Source organism: Gallus gallus, chromosome 14 (assembly GCF_016699485.2).
Source record: "Gallus gallus isolate bGalGal1 chromosome 14, bGalGal1.mat.broiler.GRCg7b, whole genome shotgun sequence".
Classification (NCBI taxonomy): Eukaryota; Metazoa; Chordata; class Aves; order Galliformes; family Phasianidae; genus Gallus; species Gallus gallus.
The window spans coordinates 14,263,169-14,284,575 of NC_052545.1; the positions used below are offsets into that span (position 1 = coordinate 14,263,169).

A 21,407-nucleotide genomic window follows, 5' to 3' on the forward strand; every position below is an offset into this window, starting at 1 on the left:
TCAGCTGCCAGCGCTGCAGCTGCGGGCTCAAATAGAGAGAAACGGGCGCGCAAACGGCACCACTGGCACGGCAACAGCGCCCCTCTCGTCAGGGGGAAGCGGGAAGGCCTCTCGCTCCGCACGCATGCGCAGTAGCCGCCGCGCTCCTCAACCGCCAACCGCCCCAATTCGAATTCGCATCTTCGTCGTCCAATCGCGGCCCGCGGGGCGGGGACGGCCCCACCTCCCGTCATCCTCCCGGCCAATCACGCGGCCCGCTGTGTTTAAAAAGAATTGCGCGCGGCCGGTAGGCGTCGCTGAGAGGATCTGAGCTCGTGGCGGAGGGGCGGAGCTATGACCGCGCCGCTCCACCCCGCCCCGGTGCTGCCTGAGCCCGGCTGGGGCGGAGTCAGCTTCAGCCTCAGCCTCGCGCTCCTTCCTTGAGCCGCGCCGAGGGGGCGCGGCCTCGTGCGGTTCTCACCGCCCCTCGCGGAGCCGGTCCGGGTGCGGCGGTCGCTGCGTGCGCTCGGTCCGCGAGGAGCGCTGCAATGAAGGCGGGCGGTGAGTGCGGGCCGCGCGGCTCTCCCTCGTTCCCTCCTTCGGCTCCGCGCGGGTCCCTCTGAGAGGGCTCTGCGGGCGGCCCGGGACACACGGCGGGAGGCTGCGGGAGGCTGCGGAGCCGCGGCGGGGCGGGGGAGTCGGAGCGGCGCGGGGCGGCGGTTGGCCCCGAGTCGCGGCGGGCGGAGATGCGGCAGTGCCCGCTCCGTGCCGGCTGCCGCCGCTCCGTGCGGGGCCGTGAGCCTTCCCGGGCGTTGGGTGATCGGCGAGAGGCGTTACGCGCCTCCGCCGGAAGGCTGCCGTGAGGAAAAAACGCGACGGAGCGCTGTTGGCCGCCTGCGAACGGTGCGATCCCTCCCTGAGCGCTCCGCTTTCGCTGTGGGAGCGGCGGCTGAGCGCTGCGTCGCGGCCCGGCGCCTCTCGCCCTGCCGAGGCCGTGCGCTTCGTCCCTGCTTCCAGTCCTGGTTTGGATTCCTGCTGCTCGCTTGCCGACTTGCAGCGGGCTTTGGGGCTCCCGAGTGCAGGCAGAGCCCGGCTGCTCGCGGCAGCCGTCGCCCTGTGCCGTCCCAGCGGATGGACGGCCGGCCGGCCGGCGGGAGGGGCTTCGGGCCCCTTTTCTGTCTTCCGCCGGCGTGACTCGTGTGTTCTTCCTGGCTTCGCCTCACCTCCTCGGTCGTTTGCCTCTCTTGGCTGCCGTGCTGAGGGTAAGCTCTCCAGCAGGAAAGGAAGGCTGGTGCAGGCAGCGCCCCGGTCTGTGAGCGCGGCGAGGTGAGGAAGCTGGCTGTGAGGGGAGGGGTCTTCCAGGAGCACCTCCCGCGGAGAGGTGGGCTTTGGCCTCGGGTGGCTTCGTGGGCCTTAGCTTCCTCATCTCTCTGGTCGTTCGTATTTAGGGGCCTGTTACGGACGGATGAGGAGACATTGGAGCGTGGGGGAGGTACGTGAAGTTGCAGCAGGGACAGTTGAGCTAACCGCAGCCCAGTGCTGGGGTCGGGGCACAGATGTGCTCTGTGACGGGTGTGCGCCACCCCTTCTGGGCACCTTGCTTTAACTGGCTGAACGCAACGAGTTGCTTCTTCATGGTCTGGTCTTGCAGCGTTCTGTGCTGCGTGCTGAGTTGCTCTGGTTGATGCGCTTGAAAAAGCATTCTACTGAATTCAACGCACCCTCTAGGTGCTCATTTTTTCTCTTACTATTCTGTGACTAACCAAGGTGTTGTGTTTTTGTTTTCCAGTGGTTCACTGCCGCTGTTCCAGATGCTTCTGTTTCCCTTCCAAGCGAAGGCTAAGGAAACGGCCCCGCGTCCTGACGTTGCTAAGTCTGCCTGAGGATGTTCTGCTTCATGTTGTGAAAGGCCTTCCTGCTGAGGACCTCCTCTCACTCAGAGCGGTGAGTGCCGGCCCCTCCTGCAGTGCGCTGCCTTATTTCTGCCCCCGGGAGCCAGAACTGCAGGCGGGTACGCCTGGGTCTGTGGAGGCGTGAGGAGAGCCAAGAAAACCATGCAGTAGGTAGCTATTTGCTGGCCTAGCGGTCAGCTTGCTCACTACTGCAACCTCCAAGACTGGCAGCAGTATTTGTGTGTTTTGTGTCGAGTTTCTGTGGGGATGGTCCTTCCGGCTCCCCGTGACTGGCAAAGTGAATTTGGTTTGGCATCTCTTGCTGTAGTGATGGCTAGCCAGGGAAGGAGCTGTGATTAATTAGTTCCCTACCTAAAATTCAATGGTGTTGGTCCCATTATGTTAGTAATTATTACTTGATGCTCCCCTTCCTATCTTGCAGGTGCACTCCCATCTTAAATACCTCGTGGATGATCATGCTAGTGTTTGGGCATGTGCAAGTTTTGAAGACGTATGGCCTTCTGTGAAAACTCTGAAGGTGTTTGAAAGGTGAGTTTTAAGTATCAGCATTCCTTTGAAGTAGTACGTGTAGCATGAAATGCCCTCCTCTACAATTCCTCTGGGTCTTTGCTGTAAGTGGCACATCTGACTGTCCTTATTTGTGCAAGTCTTTGCGTGGAGTGGTGAGGGTAGCTGACTTTGTGTCTAAGCTGCATGTAATAACTGCTGTTTTGTTAATTGGAGCAGGGCCTATGGCATATATGCATGCTGTTTCTCTAAGGGCATTAGTGTTCCTTGTTTGAAGGTAACACATGAACTGACATCTGTTCCTGGTGCTTCCATATGAACCAGCAAGTGTGTTCAAAGACTACTGTTCCAAGTGTCAGTTCTTTTCTCAACCCAGTCTAGTGAAAAATGAGTGAACTTCAATATTAAAGCATGTACAAAAGGAAAGTGTCTCTCCATCTGTTTTGAAGGAGATGGCTTGACTTACCTGTCATGCTAATTGTTCTGCTTCTAACTGTGGTGCCTGCTCTGATATGCGTATTATCATCTTTCTGGAGAAAACTGTGATCTGAAAATAGATCTGTGAGGGAGGAGCAGAGGGGCTGCTTGACCCTGCGGGTGCAAGTACCTAAACCTGCTTTCTTGCGCTGGGGGTGTTGCATGAGACTGGGAAACAATTCCTGTGAGCTGTCAGTTTGTCCTGGGCACAGATGTATGGAAGTATTGCGGCAAGAAAAGCCCCATCATAACTCACTTTAACTTCTGTAGTGAAATCAAGTGTGCTTCTGGTTGGTGGACAACAAATTCACAGCCAAGTCTTCTCTGCAGTAACTTTTCTGATGTGGAGGCACCTATTGACTTCAACCTGAAGTATCTTCTCTGTTCCTATTCAGAGCTGCTGAAAGGGGCAACTTTGAAGCTGCTGTGAAGCTGGGAATAGCGTACCTGTACAATGAAGGCTGTAAGTGTGCAAGCTTTGCTTGGGTCTCGGGGAAAATGGCACAATTGGATGTTATATAGATAAGGTGTATTTATGAGGAAAGGTTGAGGGAGCTGGGCTTGTTTAGCTTGGCGAAGAGAAAGCTCTGGGGAGACTTCATTGTCCCTTCCAGTACTTGAAGGGAGCATATAAACAGGAGGGGGAACAGTTTTTTATGGGGGTGGATAGTGATAGGACAAGGGGGAATAGTTTTAAACTGAGACAGGGGAGGTTCAGGTGGATATTAGGTGGAAGTTTTTCACTCGGGGGTGGTGATACACTGGAACAGGTTGCCCAAGGAGGCTATGGATGCCTCATCCCTGGAGGCATTCAAGGCCAGGCTGGATATGGGTCTGGGCAGCCTGGTCTTGTGGTTGGTGACCCTGCACATAGCAGGGGGGTTGAAACTAGAAGATTGTTGTGGTCCTTTTCAACCCAGGCCATTCTATGATAGATGAGCTGATGGCTTAATTATAGATATGGGTCAGACTAATTGCCTCACTCTTTTTTTGTCTTGAATACTGATGGTTTTGTGCTCAGATTCTAGAGCAGCGATGTGCAGAAGTAGTCTGCTCTCCTCAGTGTGTGGTTAGGTTCCATTTGCTGTCATGCCTCTTCAGCTTTATCTTTCAGAGTAACTTAACTGGGCAGCAGGTTGCAGGTGTTCAGTGATAGTATGGCACACAGGGCTTCTTAAACTCCCTAGTGTGCCCATGTGTAGCTTTGGAATTTGCATTGAGAAGTTATCTTTTGTAAACTTCCAATTGAAGTCAGCTACCTCCCTAGTCTGTTGGATATATTAGAAGGTACTGATGGTTGACAAGAGGAGCCTCGTTGCTGAGGGTGACTTGCCTACCGCTTTGTGTAGTGCCAGGAGTTAGCAAATGAACACTGTTTTGAGCACTGGTATTTGCAGGACTTCTCCCAGGCTTAGGATCTTATGTCCCCACAGACTGATAGTAGTAAGGCTTTTTTTCTCCTTTTGCCAGCTCCATGATTTTTAAAGCTTTCCAGAGTTCTTCTCCTGGTGTTACACTATTTTCTCTCTTGGCCTGTCTGGCTGCCAAGACCTTGCTGTGGATAAACCTTAACCTATTTCTGACTTTTTTTTTGTGCAGTGTCCATCTCCGATGAGGGCCGTGCAGAAGTGAATGGATTAAAGGCATCTCATTTCTTCAGTCTTGCAGAGCGGCTGAATGTGTGTGCAGCCCCATTCATCTGGCTTTTTATTCGTCCTCCCTGGTCCTTGACTGGAAGCTGTTGTAAAGCTGTGGTCTATGAGAGTCTTAAAGCAGAGTGTCAGCTGGACAAAGTAAGATTGCTTTCTGCCTGTGACTTTAAGATAGGTTGGGAACTGCACCTAGCCCCTTTGGAGAATTGATTTTTGTCTCCCCAAGGAGCTCCTATTCTCCCACTGCTTAACTAACTGTGGATCAATCATTTTAATGAATTTGCTGCCAAACTACAGTGTGCCATGTTTGCCAGCGGCATGTGCTGTCTGTTCTGCAGCATTCAGCATTGTCTCAAAGATGACAAAGAAAAGCAGAGTGGGAGAATGGAAGGCCAACCAATTTTTAGTCTGGAATACCTAGCAAAAATTTCTGTTCTTTTTTTTTTTCATCAATACTTTGTCTTGATGCTTTTTTTCAGGCTCAGAAAGGATCTATTCTGTACTGCTTGGCTAAGGTCTTGAGTCTCTTTGAGGTGAGCAGTGTTCCTGATGTGTTTGTGGATTTTGAAAATGACTTCTTTGCTAATGTAGTTTATCTTGATTTTAAAATTATAATAATGATAATACAAATGTTTTTTTATTCCTCAAGTGGCCTAAGGGATTTCTGCTCTCATGCATTTAACTTACTGGTTGTTTGAATAAGTTGATCACATTCCTTTAGTTTTAGAAATGGTAAAACTAAGTTTGGCTTGATCATGGGTTTGCTGTGTGGTCAGGTCTTAAAGAAAGCCTTTCCTTTGTAATAAGTATTAAAAGCAACCAAATGCTAATGGCCTTCAGCAGCATGCAAATTTAGAAAGCTTTCTTGTAGCTCTGTCCTCAGCCAAAATCTTTAAATGGTGAGAGGGTGTTGGAGCAGCCCTTGCAGTCTGGGGGGGCTCACAGCTGGTTGGTTCTGCTCTTGCAGTTTTCAGTACAGAGTTGTTCTTAGTTTCTGAAGTATTAAGTTCTGGCTGGACAGCATTAATACCATCATGCCTTTTGTCCTTAGGATGAAGAAAAAAGAAAAGAGTCCCTTGAAATGTTTGAAGAGTCTTCAAAGCAGGGTTGTTTAAATAGTTCCTACCTCCTTTGGGAAAATAACAGAAAGGTTGCTGTAAGTAACTTTCCTTTTTTCTTCTCTCAAAGCACTTTCATTATGTCTGGACCTTTTGTCATACGCAAGGAACATACTTGATGCATTTTCCTCAGATCTTACCTTCCTCATAACCAAGAAGAGCACTAAAAACACTCAGGAATGAGCTCTTGGTGTTTAAAGCAAGCTACAAGCTATTGTAGCAGAGGTGTGTAAGTAGTTCTTTGATAGTGACTCTACTAAAGGCAGAGGCACTGCTAGTCAGGCTGCTCACTCGTGAGTGGAGAGACTGCCTGCCTTGTCACTAATAAGTCTGCAAAGCTCACATATTGGAATCCCAAGTGACCAGTCTCATTTCCTGTAAGATCTTGGGCAAGAACTGAAGAAAGTTTCTTAAAAACATTGTTGCTGTGATGAGAAACAGACTGGTTGCTGAAATAGATGTACCTACAGGCTGTGGTTTTTTCCTGTAGATGTTAGTACTACAATCCTGTTTCTTAAGCAAAGGTAATGGGATTTGAAATCTGTTTATATTCTTTTCTGTAGATGTTAGACCCTGGCAGATACCTCCAAAGTCTCAGGAAGCTACGGGACTATGCAGCAAAGGGATGCTGGGATGCACAGGTATGTTCTTCTGGTTGTGTTGCTTTTTTTTTTTTCTGGGGAAGTTATTTGCTTTCTTCTGTGCTCTCACTGTAGACTTAGGCTTCTCCTTTCAAAAACAGGGTCAAAATTGCAAGTAATATCTTTGTGTGCGTATCTATTCTCCACAAATCACTCTTTTGAAAAATGCTGTACTTGCTTGGTATGATCCAAGGATTGAACTAGTAACAGATATAAAAGCCTATCCCTGAATAACATGTGCAGTGTTTAGCATTGAAGCTAGACTAAGAACCAACCCTGCTAGTAGTTCTTTCAAGTATTTTTCTCTTGTTCACTGTTTTCACCAGAAAAGTTACAGGACCATTTTCTACTGCTTTAGTTTGCATTTGGTAAAAGTCCTTTTTTGTGCATGTGTTTTTCTCCACTACAGATAGCTTTAGCCAAAGCTTGTGGAAATGGAAACCAACTAGGATTAGAAGCAAAATCTTCCAGTGAAATGGTGGCTCAGATGTTTCAAGCCTCCCGTCCTATCAGCAAGCAAAATATCTTCACTGTGCAAAAGAAAATAAATGAAACAATGAGGTAAAAACTCAGATCCAGGAGGGAGGCCACACAGCAGAAACCACTGCTTGTTTCCCCCTTCACTGATGCAAAGGGAAATATGTCTAGAATGAGGCCTGCTGGAAGATAGAATCTTTAGCTTTACCCCTCTGCAGTGCATTATGTGCAATCAGAGAAAGGGATGACATTTTACAAAGGGTCAGAAACTTTATTTCATGCCCAAGTAAAGAAGTTGAACAGAGGGGTGCGAGGTTATGGGGTTTCTTTTCTGGACTGTAAATACTTTGCATTTGTCAAGACTGACAGCTTCTCACAGATCTGGAGGCACTGTTTGACTTCTTGGTGTTGTAATTGCTCTCCAGTTTTCTTAGGTGGCCTTTGCACTCCTAATTGATAGACCTTAGCCTGTTTCTTACATGAGTGCACATTATTTCTCTGTGAAATCAGAATCTAACTTAAAACTTGAGGTGACCACTGACCCTTCAGAGCATCACAGGCCTCTGGCTACAAATCCTTATCTTGGTGCCGTGTGTTTTGTTTTTCTTTTTCTGAAAACATCACCTCCTCCTTTTGTTGAATTTCCTAGTTTGGAACTTTTGAGTGGAGGAGTGATTCAGATGACCAGGCACAGGGAGGGTGGTCAGCACTAGTTTGGATGGCTCTTAACTGGGCAGGTTATGTTTCTCTTTGCCATCTAGGTACATCCTGGTTGACTGGCTGGTGGAAGTGGCTACCATGAAAGACTTTTCTTGCCTATGCCTTCACATGACAGTGGGGTGTGTGGACCGTTACTTGAAGCTGAGACCTGTACCCCGGTATCAACTCCAACTCCTGGGAATAGCCTGCATGGTCATTTGCACACGGTAAGGGTTCTGTCTGATGATGGGAGGTGGTTATTGGGATTGTTCAAACTCATTTGTGCAGCTCAAGCTTTTTTTTCCCCTTGTTAATAACAGTACTGGAAAGAACCTTTGGCTTCCCTCTACACTAACTGCTGCTTGAACTGTGTTCACACACAAACACTTTGACCTCAAACGTGTTTTCAATACAGAAGTAACTCCACAGTAGCAGATAAGTTTAAGCATTCCGCTGAGAACTGAAGTCTTTCATACTCATATTTTCATGAGTAACCCTTTATAATGAACAGCAGTATTGTTCCATGGTTTCATCTGTTAGGCTCAGATGAGCAGTGTGGTGTGTTGGAGAACTATTCTTCTCTATTAGTTACTTCAGTGTCTTGCATCTTAACTAGGAGAGTTTCCATAAATGGAGAAATAGGAATGTTTTAGTTGATGGTTCCAGCTTAAAGTAAACAAGGAGCTGCTATTCCTTCTTTCCTAGCTTGCATCTGACTTAAGTACCTTGCCAAGTTTAACCCCCTTGGTTATCTTGGATGCCTTCATTGGCTACGAAACTAGCATGTGGGTACACAAATTGACTTTCTTCTGGGGCTAACTGTTACTTTACACTTGGTATTGCAGTTTTATCAGCAAAGAAATCTTGACAATACGGGAGGCTGTATGGCTAACGGACAATACATACAAATATGAAGACCTGGTCAGAATGATGGGCGAGATCATCTCTGCCCTAGAGGGAAAGATAAGGGTAAGTTTGGAAAGTGGATAGACAATTTTATCACTGGGGCTGCTGTTGAAGTGGATCTCTTGTATAAGAACAACAAAGATGCATTATGTGTTCCCTGTGGAGACTGCACATTTAAGAGCATGCATATATCAAACCATCTGCCTTTCTGTAGAGATTAAAACTTGAGTTTCTTAAGGCACATTCAGAGATGGTTTCTGGTTTCACTGGGGAGTGTATCAGGGTTAGCAGAGAATGCCAAATAATACCTGGTAATGAGAGCAATGTCTTGTGGATACAACTGTGGTCTAAATACTCAGTGCTTGAGTTGTATGGCCAACCTCTGTTCTCCTTTGTGTATTAGATACCTACTGTTGTGGACTACAAAGAAGTACTGTCAAACATAGTCTCACTGGAGAGAAGAACTCTTCACCTTTACAGCTTCATTTGTGAGCTGTCGCTCTTAAACACAAGCCTTTTTGTGTACTCTCCAGCTCGGCTGGCTGCTGCAGCACTGCTGCTGGCTAAGATACTGCATGGCCACGGTAAGGAACAGCCCGTTCAGTGGAGCTGCAGCAAAGTACATCAGTCCGCCTTGTCCTTTCAGGGAGCCTCTGCGGGCAGGGTGAATCAATCGATTGCCCTCGGGAGTGTGGGAGAGGGGGACAGGTGTACCATGTGAGAATGAAGTGGAGTTGAGTTCAGTGTATAGCAGTGCAGTAATGTAAGCCCTGCATTGAAAGGAGACTGAAGGTTTCTGCCATTGTCTACACAGTAGAATTCTGTTTTGGTGTAGCTTCAGTTTCTCAAGTAAGCCTATCCTTGAAGCTAATTCTTAACTTCAACTGTGTACACGCAAAAGCTCTTAAAGATTATCATCATGTAAGCGTGATCTTACATACCCATTAAACATTGTTTGATCATAGAACTCGCAAGCTTTGTGAAATGGTAATACCTGCTCTCTTCTCCAGCACATCCCTGGACCAGCCAGCTGTCTGAGTGCACTGGGTTCTCTCTCGAAGACCTGTTGCCATGTGTGTTACACCTTCATCAAAAATGGTAAAACTTCGGGAACTCTTCTGGGTGTGTTTTTTGTATTCTGGCTCTTGCAGCCCTGCTGCACGTCCTTGCCAAGGGAGGAGGTGGCTTTGGCAAACTGCTTTACTCCTACTACAGGGCACTGAAATCTAGGGACTGGTTCAGTGATGGCTGTTCTGTTGGTCTTGACTGGCCCTGGGTTACAGAAGCCCTGGTGCCTCCCAAGGCTAGCGGGTTTCAGCTTGCCAACATCACTATTTTCAGGAGATTGTGACCAGCCTTTTCATGAGCTCCAGAAGGAGCTCAGTAGCGAAAGTAATTCATTTTTGAAAGGCTAGAAGTCAAATATCTCAGGAAACAGAAGAGGAATGAGATGCTTGCATGCTTAGCGACTCTGCTGAAATGCCAGGTTCCTCAGCACAGAGCTGAGGTGGACAGAGGGAAAGTACTTACATTGCCAGAATTTGCTAACAATGTTTTCTATAACCAACCCATTCTAAGATTAAAGCCCTGGTCTTTCTTTTCAGTTTCCATGATGAGGTCCCTAAGGATTATAGGCAGGTGTCTTTAACTGCAGTGAGACAAAGATTTGAAGATGAGCGTTACGATGAAGTAGGCAAAGAAAAGGTGAGTTTGCTCTCTTGTTTGATGAAATCTGACACCTAGAGCAAAAGCTACCATGTGGCAGAATGTACAAAACTTCCAGTAAGGGGAAGTGAGTTTTAACTACAGGTTTTGGAAGTAGAGAATAGTTAGTTAAGGTTGGGACTCTAAGTGCTGTCGTTGACCAGCAGTTCTAGGAAGGACTCGGCAGGATAGCTTTCTCCTTGGAAGAAATGAGGACAAATAAGGATGAAGTAGCTGCTTCCTGGCAGGGGGAATCACCCTGTGAAATTCTTACCGCTTCTTTGTCTTTCAGGTGATGAGCTACAGCCAGCTCTGTTCACTGCTGGGTGTGAAGCAGGAGGACCCAAAGCCCAGTCCCTTGCACACAAATGTCATAGAAATTAAAGCTTTCTTTAGCTCTCCCTCTGGAAAGAGATCTAAGAGGCGAGTATAACTGGTGGCTGGAAAGGTCTGTGAAGACTTGTACAAGCCTTTCCTCCTCTCTGGCACCCTGAGCTTCCATTCTGAACTAGAATTCTTTCTGTCGTTACCTTGGCTGACATCTCTATTAGAAGAGCTGGAGAAGCAGACTTGGCTTTTAATGTGTGGCTTCTGGATGTTCTTGCCTACAGGAGGAGGGAAGACAGCACTCAGGATGACAGGGGCAGCTTAGTGACTACACCTACAGCTGAGCTATCCACCCAGGAAGAAAGTCTTCTGGACAGCTTTCTGGACTGGAGTTTAGATTCCTGCTCTGGTTATGAAGGTGATCGGGAAAGTGAAGGCGAGAGGGATGGAGATGGTAAGGCTTATTTAAAAAAAAAAAGAGAACTCAATCTGCCTTTTTATCTTTGTGTAAGACTCCTTCTGAGATACCAGGAAGCCTGAACTTTCAGGAGAAGAGCAGGTGGGGAAACTCCTCCCCACAGTGATCATAATTGTTAAACTCTTTAAGGGGTCAGTGTTTCTTCTCTGTAGTGCTTCAGAACATAATGAAGGATTTTGTAGCCACTCAGAATCTCAACGACAGTGTTTTTGGATACTGCTACAGCAGTAGACCAAACTTGATGAATGGGATTGCATTGTAGTGCTGTTTGTATTACTGACATGCAGGCTCTGGTCTCTCATTTTCCAAGCAGCTGCTAGACAGTACCTATCCAAACAGGCTGAGAGGGATACTTTAACATTTTAATGAGGGTAAACTCTACCTCCCCTCAACAAGGTTTACACTTGCACTTTTTTTTTTTCCTCTGCTTGACTCTTAGCTTAGTGTTGCCCAAATTGTAACTGGCCTTTTCCTTTTCTCATCCCTCAGTCACAAGTCCCAGTGGAATCTTGGATGTGACTGTGGTTTACATGGATCCAGCAGAGCACTGCTGTCAGGACTCCAGTGATGAAGACAGCTTATCTGTAGAGTGGCCTGGGCACGCAGCACCACCGAGGAAGGCCAGGACACCAGATGAAACTTGCAGAGTTTCAGCCTGCACTGCCTCAAGAAATCCCAACTGGGAAGGGAGCTCGGGCTACTCCTCCATCAGTGGTGCAAGTCCTACATCTTCTGTGGAAGGCAGCTGTGGAGTACCTCTCAAACCTACCTCAGCACTGTCTTGTGGCAGTACCATGAACAAGGAGCAGTGCCTTCCTCACTACCTGGAATCATGTTTACAGTCGGTGCGGGCTAGAGCTAGTGATAGGAATTCCAACCGAAGGCAAGTCAAGCGCAAAAACTTAGCAGAACATAGTGAAGAAAGGGTGAACTTAGGCTTCTTAAGCCTCTGATTTCATGCTTCTCTAGGTTTCCTGGAAACAGTGTTTATGTCATAGTTGTACAGGAATGATAGTGAATAATTGTCAATACCTCCAAAAAGAGCCCTTTCCCTTAATGTTGCCTATTCCTGCCACATTCTCTAAGCCTGTCATTTAAGTCTGAATCTCACTTCTGGCCTGTTTCCATCCTTGATGACTGCTTTTTTTGAAGTGCTCCCTATTTTCTGGTTCTCTCCAAGTTTTGTACACTGAGAGGGACCTTAACTTCATAGCTTATGTCATCCCTCACCAATTATTCCTTGAACATCTCCCTTGATTCACTGTGAGGCCTGGCGCTATGAAAGAAAGGAATTTACTTTGGTCACCAAGTTACTGGATGTAACACTATGCTTGAATTTGACAGACTTTTTGCGGTTATACTGCATTTTAATTCTAGCCAGGTACTGTTGCAAGTCAGCTGGTGCTTCCCTCTTCTACATAGATATCTTTTGCTGCACTGATTTAAGTTTTTTTTATAGATACAGTCAAGAGGTAAATGAAGGCTCATTGCAGCTCTGAGCTTTTTTTTAACCTACCTCTCATGGTTTTAAAAACCCTCTTTGCCTCAGGCCTTAGTTGCAGTGTGTTCCTTTCCCTGAAACATCATCCTTCTGTGCCTTAATATAATGCCATCTGTGAACTGTTAGTCCATGCTGCATCAGTGTGGTTGCCTGTCTTCCTCACTATTTTCATGAACGTGGCCTTCAGTAAAGCACACCTCACTTGAACACTAGAAGCAGGCAGCAATGCAGTAAGGGCAAACTGCCTTAAAGAAAGCCCTAACTTAAGCCTTGCTACTGCATCCTAGTCCACAAGGGTAGCATATGCTTTTCTTATCAAAATTGCAATCTTCTGTACTGTATCAGTAGGGCTTTGAAGGAACTTCCTACACTGACCTCAGCCTAGCCATCCTGGGTTAAAGCTCCTTCAGCCAGTCTACAGTGGAAAATAGCCTTCTTCTTATGTGTTGGTATTTTAATGTTCACTATCTGTTTTTAAGACTTCCATGAGTTGTCACTGAATTTAACACTGGAACTGGACTCCACAACTTTTCCTTTGTCTAGAAGTTACTGTGGCAGGTGGCAACAGTTCAGATAGGATGTAGTGACTTTTTTTTATATAAAATTTGTTTTTACATCTATAAATGCTTCCCGTATTGCTTTCACGGCTGCTGTTTGTTCACCTCTGCTGAACTGGGGCTTGAAGAACTGACAGTACTGGGGGATGAAAGGCTATTTACATCCATACCATGAGCAGCTGGGAGAGGACCCTGCACAGAACATAACATGAGCCTCAAATCACAAGTCTGTCAAAAGGAAAGAATGCCAAAGCACAGCCTTGAATATTTCCCCAGTAACCCCCTGCTGCAGGCTTTGGGTGCTTTCCAATAAGTTTATTATAAAACAGTAGGTAAAATGCTTCACATCTTTTGGAAAAGCCTCACAATGCAAAAAGCTCTGAACTGTGCTGTCCTGTGCAAGTTTTCTTGATCTAAAAGAAAAGGGGACAAAAGAGGAACATAAATCAGAGTTTGTACCATTCCCTCCCTGTAACTCAGTGGAAAGCTGTAACAAAGAAAGTATAATAAAATGGCAGGGTAGAAAGGTCTTAAGTTACAGCAAGTGAAGATCTGCATAGATTTAATAGCAACAGTGCTCCATTGCTCCTCAGAGTACAAGGCACTGGTGCTGTGTGCTGCAGCAATCTGAACTGTGGGCACTTACTTAGGGCACTATCATGATATCCACAGAGTCATAAGCTGAAGCTTTCAGCATCTGCAGTGGCTTTTTGAAGAGTTGCCGCAGGGCCTCATAGTTTGGCTTCTCCTCATATTCTAGTGCCATTACTTGCTGCAGGTAGCTCTGAAGGGCATCTGCAAAACACAGTGTCACCATACAGATCAACACAACCCATCATCTTCACAAAACTGCCAAGTAGCCTTTCCAGACCCCATTCCCTGCAGGGAGATCACTCCTCAGCCTTGGCCAGCAGCAGAGAAAGGAAAACAACCTGGACTACAGCAGAAGCGCAGCCAGCAGGTCAGGGAAGGGATTCTACCCCCTCTACAGCTACAGAAAGACTTCACTGCTGCCTTTCAGTGCCTGAAGGCAACTATGGGAAAGATGGGAAGGGAACTTTCTACAAAGGCATGAAGCAATGGCTTTACACTAAAAGAGAGATGGGCTTAAGATGTAAGGAAGCAATTTCCCACTGTGGAGGAGGCCCTGGCACTGCTGCCCAGAGTAGTTGTGGAGCATCCCAAGGGGTGCTCAAGGCCAGGCTGGATGGGGCCCCGAACAGCCTGAGCTAGTGGGAGGTGTCCCTGCCCATGGCATGTGGGACGGGAAGGGTGTCAAACTAGATGCTCTCTGAGGTCCCTCCCAGCCCAAACCATTCTATGGAAACAAAGAACTAATATAAAGTCTAAAGACAAGATGGAGAAATTACCTCAAGCCCCAGATCCTGCATTTTTAAAGCCACCAGAACACTTGCCTCTTCAGCAAGACTTATGAATATAGATGTAACAGGTAGCAGCCCTCTTGGGGCAAACCAGGGCTTCGTTCATAGGAGAAGCCTAGCAGCTGGTCTGTGCACTGCTTTGTCACCATCATTACCAAAAGCCATCCCAGATAGCACCCCAGCATGAGGAAGGTTCTGACTTCAGGTATGGTCAATCCCCCCTCCCTCCCCAAGAAGCCCATAGGAAAGCAAGCCTGCACCTGGAATTGACCTCTGCCTGCTGAAGCACTGCCGGAGAAGGCATGTCACATCATTTTTGTACCTGGAAGAACCAGTGCAGAGAGCTGTCAGAAGAAAAGCAATGGAGCAGGCACTGAACTGAAGCATCCTGTTTTAGACAACAAGAACAAAATACAAATAATACAAATACAAAATAGGCCAAATTCAGCTGGCCAGGTTCTAAATGCTGCTGAGATCTGGGTTCACCAATAACCCTTTCACAGGGGAGATAATTTTGGCCACCTGCTTCCAGTCTGGCTTTCCAATGGGATTTACCCACATCACAAAAAGAGAAATCACTTATCAGTCCTCTAGTCACAGAATCGCCCTCAGTGCTTCCTGCTGAGCATTTCCCAAAAGAGCAGATGAATACTCCTACATTTCTTTCTTTTCCATCACAGTTTCTACTTTGTCCAGCTCCTCAGACCAAGGCAAGAAGCCGCAGAGCCATTTCAGAAGACAGTAGCCCAGAGATTCCAAGTCACTCCGTCGAGATGGTGCTGAAAGAGAGAGTCACATGCAGAAAATGGACTGGGAGCCATCCCAGGGGAGGCCTCTCCAAAGGAGAGCAGGGACTTCAGCACTCATGGCACAACCTTGGAAGTGTCTATTTTTGAGACCCAACCAAGTGGCTAATTTGAACGTCCTTCCAGCTCTGCTTCAAGGTCAGAGCAGAGCCTGTTTCAAGTCTGTTTTGGGCAGGGATCCAGTCTAGCTTGAAACAGATCTCATCTAAGCCAGCATGAAGCAACCCAGTTTTCTATTCCTTGCACACTTGCAGGAGCCAAGACTCCAGATGGAGCAGGAACACCCCTGCATCTCTTGCTACAGTTGCTGAGTAACCTGGCAATTCCCAACACAGCAGCCTGGAAAGAGGCTAGAGGAAATGGGCTGAACAGAAAATGGGTTCCAGGTGCACATAAATGCCTGGAAAGCAGCAGTAACAAATGCAAGCAGGAAGCCCTAACTCCAGAGAGTCCTACTCCAGAAACAGCTCCAGCTGGGCTTGTGTCAGAAACAGACTCACCTGCTCCCTTGTGGCTGTCATGGCTGATAAACTCTACCGTGCCCTCATGAGGAGTCCTGCTGCCTTCACGCCTAGCCACATGCTTCCCTTCTGGGCAGTAACGGAAGGCGAAGTAGTAGCCTGCAAGGGTCACCTGAAAGAGCAGGAAACACACATCTGAGCATTACTGCTTGGGGCCAGGACCACAGGCTGTACATCTGCTCTGCTTGCTTCACAGAGGTCTCCACATCAAAGCCTGAATCTTCCCTCTGAGTAATCCCTTTATGGCACACTAGGCAGATTCTAAGGTTCCCCGCCTTCAGGTGTTAAATCTGTGCATCCCCCAATCCTGCACTGCTGCATCTGAGCACTGCTGCATCTGACTGAGCACTGCTCCCCTGCTCAAAAGCAGGAACCTGGGTGCTGCTCTGTCCCGCCTGTATGAGCCCACCACCACTGCCATTTCCTTGCAGCACTGCTCCCGCTCCATACCTGCGTGAGGTCTGCTGGGTTCACATAGATGTTGTCAGCTGTGATGTCCCCATGCACATACTCATTTTCCTGAAGGTACTCCAGGCAGTCCAGCTACAAGTAAACAGAAGAGCAGAGTGTATCAGACCCACACACTCCTCACTCAGCACCTGGCCTTTCACTGAGCTGGACCCTGCTCGCTCATTTCTTGCAGCTGTGTGGAGGATGTCCCACAGCCTCTACTTTCAAGTGGCAGGTTTCTTTCATTCTCCTTACCTCAGATTCCTTCTATTTTACACATTGCTCAAAAGATGCTATTCAAGTTTACAAGAGGCTCAAGAGATGCTACTTTAAAGCCCCAGCAAACCCCCTGGATTAGCTTTAAAGTACCTTTAAAAGATGAGGGAGGAAGTTATATGCCTTTCCTTAACAAGTCCTTTGGAAAGTGTTGGCTCTCTACGTACCAGCCGGACTGCAATCTGAAAAGCTGCCTTCTCACTCAGGTGCAAGTTGTCATTCAGTATGGACTGAAGAGATCGCCCTAAATCAGAGAACACCAAAAACCTACAAAAGACAAAGATGTAGCAGTGCCTGCCTGGTTCAGAAACCCTGCAACAGAAACTCAAGCAATCTACCTGGATTAGACACCCCCCACTGCTTCACGCTGACCTGGGCAAAGCTTTCCTCACTTAAATAACAAAAATGTCCTTGTGAAGGAGTTTGTTGCAGATACAAAGTCTCAGTCTCCTTTTTTTTTTTTTTTTTCCTTAAGTTAAAAAGGCAAGAATAAGGCATCCCTGGGTCAGAGGAGCAGAAGCTGCAAATGCAATGGCTACAGCAGCAACCCAGGGACTGAAGGAAACAGGATGATGAGAGGCAAAGCATTTGTTAATAAATTAGGAGCAGCACATTAAATTAGGAGCCCAGGGAACAGCAAGGAAAGAAGACAGCACACAGCAAGAAAGAAAGGAGGAAAGCCCAGGAAGATGGCAGGTGTGGACAGAAGAGCTCAGCTGTGCCCTTCACAGAGTCACCTCACCTGTATTTATCTGCATGCAGTCCAAAGCCAACACAGCTGGGGATTCCCAGCAGAGGCAAAGAGTGCAGCTTCATCCACTTCTCCACTAGAAGGGAAAAGAGTGTGGCAGATGCCAAGCTGTTTCCATACTGATCTGCCCCAGAAATGCCAGCCTAATGTGCCAGGGTGTTGGCATGACAATGCACATAGCACTGCAGAGCAAGAATAAGACAGCAAGGATGCTGGGAATACCAGAGCGGGCTAAGGCACGTGCTTGCTATGGGGCTACATAAAACAGGAAGGGGAGAAGAGAGAGTCAGGAACAGCCATGGAGAAGCAAATTCTACAAACAGGTCTGGGAAGGATTTGATTACAGCCCTCCCAGAAGCACCGGTTTGGCAGAAATTCCCCTATCATGTCTGGCTTTGACTTAAAAACCTGAACGTGGGCAAAGTAAATACTTGATGGCAGCTGACAGAAATGCCCACAGAGGGGACACAGAAGAGCCAGGGAACAGCAGCCAGTCAGGCTGCGTGACAAAACAGCTAAGCCTGAGTAGAACAGGAGCTGCAAAATGCCAGCGCTGAGGTGTCTTAAGGTACACTACTGGAGAGCAGGCTCAGGGCTGAATTGCTCAGCACTGGCACAGAGGAAGCAGCAAACTGGTTTATTCTAGTGCAGCCTTCTGAGAGACTCAGATAACAAAGGAGAGCGATGACAGTTTTCCTAACAAGCAGCCTGGTCTTCACCCTGCCAAAGAGCACCAACCTCTGTCTTTCTTTGCAGCTCGCTGGAAAAAGTTCTGTTCATTGTAGATCTTACTGTCTTTGACATCCTGAAAGAAACAGAAAGAAAATGCATTACTTCAGCTACACACTTCCTGCTAGAAAGGGAAGTTTCAACACGATTGCTACAAGACCTTTCAGATGCATAGTGAAGAAGTTCCCCTGTCCCACCCTCCTCAAAAGAGAAAAACAGGAAAAAAACAAAAGCAGGAGAACTGGGTTTGGGCCTTTTATCTCGCTATTTAGCACTGCACATCAACTCCAAGCATCAGCACAAAGTAAGGCAGCAGCTACCTCACATCTCAAGCACCACCACTAAGAAGCGACTTTGGGTTAACAGCGCCCAAACAATGCAAACCATCTGGCAGCCCAGAGTGAGCTCCACTCCTGAAGCTGTTATGTTAGGAGCCAGAGGCAACCTCCTTAGCCACAGCATGAGCGAGGTTATTTCTGCAAGCAGGTGAGTCCAAAAAGCAGCTGTTCTGTTTTATGCTGGCTGTCAGAAAACAAGACAAGCAAGAAAGTCTGTAGTCACCACATTTCCCAAGCGTCTGGGTGATGATCAATTCTTAAAACCCATCCTTTTTTATAGCAACCAGCATTCTTGCCCTTTTAGCTGCTGCCAGGAAGTGACCCCACAGCTCACAAACCAGTACACAAGTCTGAGTGCCCACACACATTAATGTATGTATACACGTGTACTCAGCACACCACAGACTAACATGGGAGGGATGCTGTGCAGGGAGGACGTGGGCGTTCCACACCCTGCTGTGTTTGATACCACAGGTCCCACCCATGAGGGGCTGTGCTTTTTGCAGGATCAGCAGTCTCCAGACAGCACAAATAACCACATCCCCAAAGATATTTTATCGTGCATCTTGCCTAGAAAGCCAATGTGAACTGTCAAACCCAGGAACTGAAACACCCTCTGCTGCAAAGCCAGGAGGTGCCAAAGTCACAAGTAACGGGAGCTGGGAGCGTTATGCTCACAAGCAGGCAGAGCTCCCCACCTGCTGGTCCTACTGCTGTAGCAGTTAGCTGTTTCTTCTCATTAATAACACTGCTTTCACTCTCTGACACGGCTCCTCTCTGACAGCAGAGCAAGTAATTTCACAAGGACATGTGAGTGGGCACCAGCAGGGCCCCCACCGAGCCATCATTCATCCACCAAACTGCAGCCACAGAGCAGCTATTACCGAAAACACCACATTTCTGGAGAAGCCGACCCACTGGCAAGTGCCCAGGGATGCAAAGATGTGCTCTGGCATCGAGTCTCTCAGTGCTGGTTCATGGCACTGCCTTGGCACCGTCACCCAATTCTGCTATCCCCAGCTGCTCCAGACTGCGGCAGCATTTGTGCACGTCAGACCAACACAGCACATCTGACACTAATGAAACGATAACTCCACCTCACACCACTGGATCCACTTCTACACATCACTGAGCCTGCTGGATGGAAGAGCAGCACCCTCCTGGGATGAAGGTTTTCTGTTGTCATTTTAAACTGAATCCTCCTACCTAATTGCCTTTGCACCATGAGGGGAAGAGCCAAGCAAGAAGCTCCTGAGGAGTTTTACCTGTCCCCTAAGCTGCCTCACTTCCCTAAGGGATACACCCGCAGCAATGAGGACAGCGAGCCAGTGCCCACTGCCCAGGACAGCACAGCTTTGGCCTCTCAGAGCACATTCTCTGCGTTCCTTGGACACTCTGGTGATACAGAGCAGACGGGTCAGGCCCAGGATGCAGCACTACACACTATTCCTTACCCAAGCATATCAAAACTCACAAGTTTGAGGGAGAATCTTTGCTTTTGAGGACAGGTTCCAGATGCTGACTGTGCTGTGGAAGGATGGAACAGATGTGGTTACAGAGCATGGAAAAGAGGTACCCGCAGTGTCAGCTGCATCGCTCAGCACTGCCTGCACAGCTGACTTCTACTGATCCTCTGCTTCCTTCTCTTAGCCTCTGCAAAAGCATCCTCTGTGACGGTGCTTTCCAGTGCTTCTACAAAACAACTCTTACCTTGCTCTGGGAGCACAGCACCCCGACATGGCTGCAGGTGCAGCTCTGCTCAATTCACACGAGCACCTGGAGCTACAGCAGTGGGGGCTTTGAGGGTGGTACATAAAGAACAAATTGTTAGCAGAACCTCCAAGGCACCCCCCGTTAACGTGGTGAGCACTCCCTCCAGCTCACTTCGCGGTTTATCAGAGCTGGATGAGATCAGAGCCCCTTCTCCCCCTTGGGGGTGTCAGTTACACGTGACAAAATTCCCCCAGCATTCTCACCCATTACCTCACCCTGGGGAAGCTTCTGCTGTTCTGCCCTCTGCCTGAGTGCTACACACAGCTGCTACCTGCAGTATCGATGACAGCACCCTCTGCTGCACAACACCCTTCCCTTCTTCTCACACCACACCTGCAGATGCACAGCCTGCGTTGTGCAGCAGTGAAAGTGAGCATAACGATGCTAAAGCCAAACATCGGGTAAAGCTTCGGAGGGGGAAAAACTCCTCCTGAGCAGCTCCCAGGATAAACAGCAGAGGATGTGACTGAAATGCCTCCCTCGGAAGCCTACGACCGCCCAAGGGAGCAGCCCAGCGCCCGACCGGGTTCCTGTCTGCCCGAGGCAGGCCGAGCCCCGAACTGACGCGTGGTCAGCGCCTACACTACAGCACCCGCGACACAGAGACGTGGGCCGGAAGGACGAGGGGCGGCAGCAGCGCAGCCACGGCCGCTTTCTGCCGACACGCACGGCAGCGTGAAGCGCTCAGTGCCGACGCCCGCCCTCACGGTCCGGAGGCCTCGGGGACGCGTGTCCCCCCCCCCCCCCCCCGGCTCGGGGCCCCGCCCGGTCCCGCACCTTCGTAGAGCAGCCCGCAGCCTCCCTGCTCCAGCAACCGCCGCAGCCTCCAGCGCCCGGCGCCGCGGTCCCTCAGCTCCTCGCCGTCCGGGAGCGGCTCCGCGGGGCCGGGCCGGGCCTTGCGGGGCGAGGAGGAACCGCGCCGCGCCGCGGCACACGGCGGGCGGGGCGGGGTGCGGGCGGCCGGCGAGGAAAGCCCGGGCCAGGGCTCGCTCCGCACACCCCCAGCGGCGGCCGCGGGGCTCGGGGCCTGCTGCAGCGGCGGGCCGGCCGCGTCCCTCGGTGGCGGCGGTGCCGGCAGTCTGTCGCCGCAGGCCGGGCAGAACCTGAAGGTGGGCTCCACGCCGCCCCCGCACTGCGGGCAGAACCGGGTCACCCTGCGGGCACAGCACACACGGTGTCACGGCCGGACCGGAGCGGCACGGCGCGGCCCGCTCGCTCCTCGCCACCACCTGTGGCAAACGCGGGGCGGCTCCTCCTCCTGCTGCTGCTGCTGCTCCTCCACCCGCCCCGCGCCGCCATCACGCGCGACCCCAACCGCCGCACGGCGCCGACCGCGGCCCCGCGTCGCCATCGCAGTGCCCGGCGGGAGCGCGCATGCGCACAGTGAGGGGGGTTCCGGCCCAAGGGGTGGGCGGGAAGGGGAAATTGAAAGGGAAGCGGAAGGG

The 21,407-nt window shown here is 49.2% G+C and overlaps 2 protein-coding genes and 1 non-coding gene across 4 annotated transcripts; 1 reads left to right on the forward strand and 2 right to left on the reverse strand.

The window, feature by feature from the left end:
- The first annotated feature begins 289 nt into the window (after positions 1 to 289).
- CCNF (cyclin F) lies at positions 290 to 13,003 on the forward strand. Its single transcript, XM_415043.8, has 17 exons — positions 290 to 540; positions 1,769 to 1,923; positions 2,314 to 2,420; positions 3,272 to 3,339; positions 4,476 to 4,669; positions 5,008 to 5,061; positions 5,580 to 5,684; positions 6,210 to 6,287; positions 6,697 to 6,848; positions 7,526 to 7,690; positions 8,309 to 8,432; positions 8,773 to 8,953; positions 9,380 to 9,467; positions 9,974 to 10,073; positions 10,366 to 10,496; positions 10,685 to 10,854; positions 11,368 to 13,003. The coding sequence occupies exons 1-17, from the start codon at positions 528 to 530 to the stop codon at positions 11,829 to 11,831; spliced, it is 2,349 nt and encodes a 782-aa protein (XP_415043.7). The 5' UTR covers positions 290 to 527; the 3' UTR covers positions 11,832 to 13,003.
- A 233-nt stretch (positions 13,004 to 13,236) lies between these two features.
- Positions 13,237 to 21,347, reverse strand: VRK3 (vaccinia related kinase 3). 2 transcript variants are annotated; one of them, XM_015294755.4, is made up of 12 exons: positions 21,192 to 21,347; positions 20,740 to 21,116; positions 19,664 to 19,716; positions 17,861 to 17,927; positions 17,114 to 17,198; positions 16,539 to 16,638; positions 16,096 to 16,188; positions 15,625 to 15,757; positions 14,977 to 15,097; positions 14,579 to 14,640; positions 13,583 to 13,731; positions 13,237 to 13,349 (listed from the first exon to the last, which is right to left on the reverse strand). In XM_015294755.4, exons 1-11 carry the CDS (start codon positions 21,311 to 21,313, stop codon positions 13,583 to 13,585), a joined length of 1,362 nt encoding a protein of 453 aa, XP_015150241.3. In that variant the 5' UTR covers positions 21,314 to 21,347; the 3' UTR covers positions 13,237 to 13,349. The 2 variants fall into 2 exon arrangements, with proteins under 2 accessions (XP_015150241.3, XP_015150240.1); XM_015294754.4 differs by lacking the exons at positions 16,539 to 16,638; positions 17,114 to 17,198 and having other exon boundaries at positions 19,644 to 19,716.
- On the reverse strand, positions 19,740 to 19,841 carry MIR1715 (microRNA 1715). Its single transcript, NR_035211.1, has one exon. It is a non-coding gene; the product is annotated as a microRNA 1715 (primary transcript).
- Positions 21,348 to 21,407: the final 60 nt, after the last annotated feature.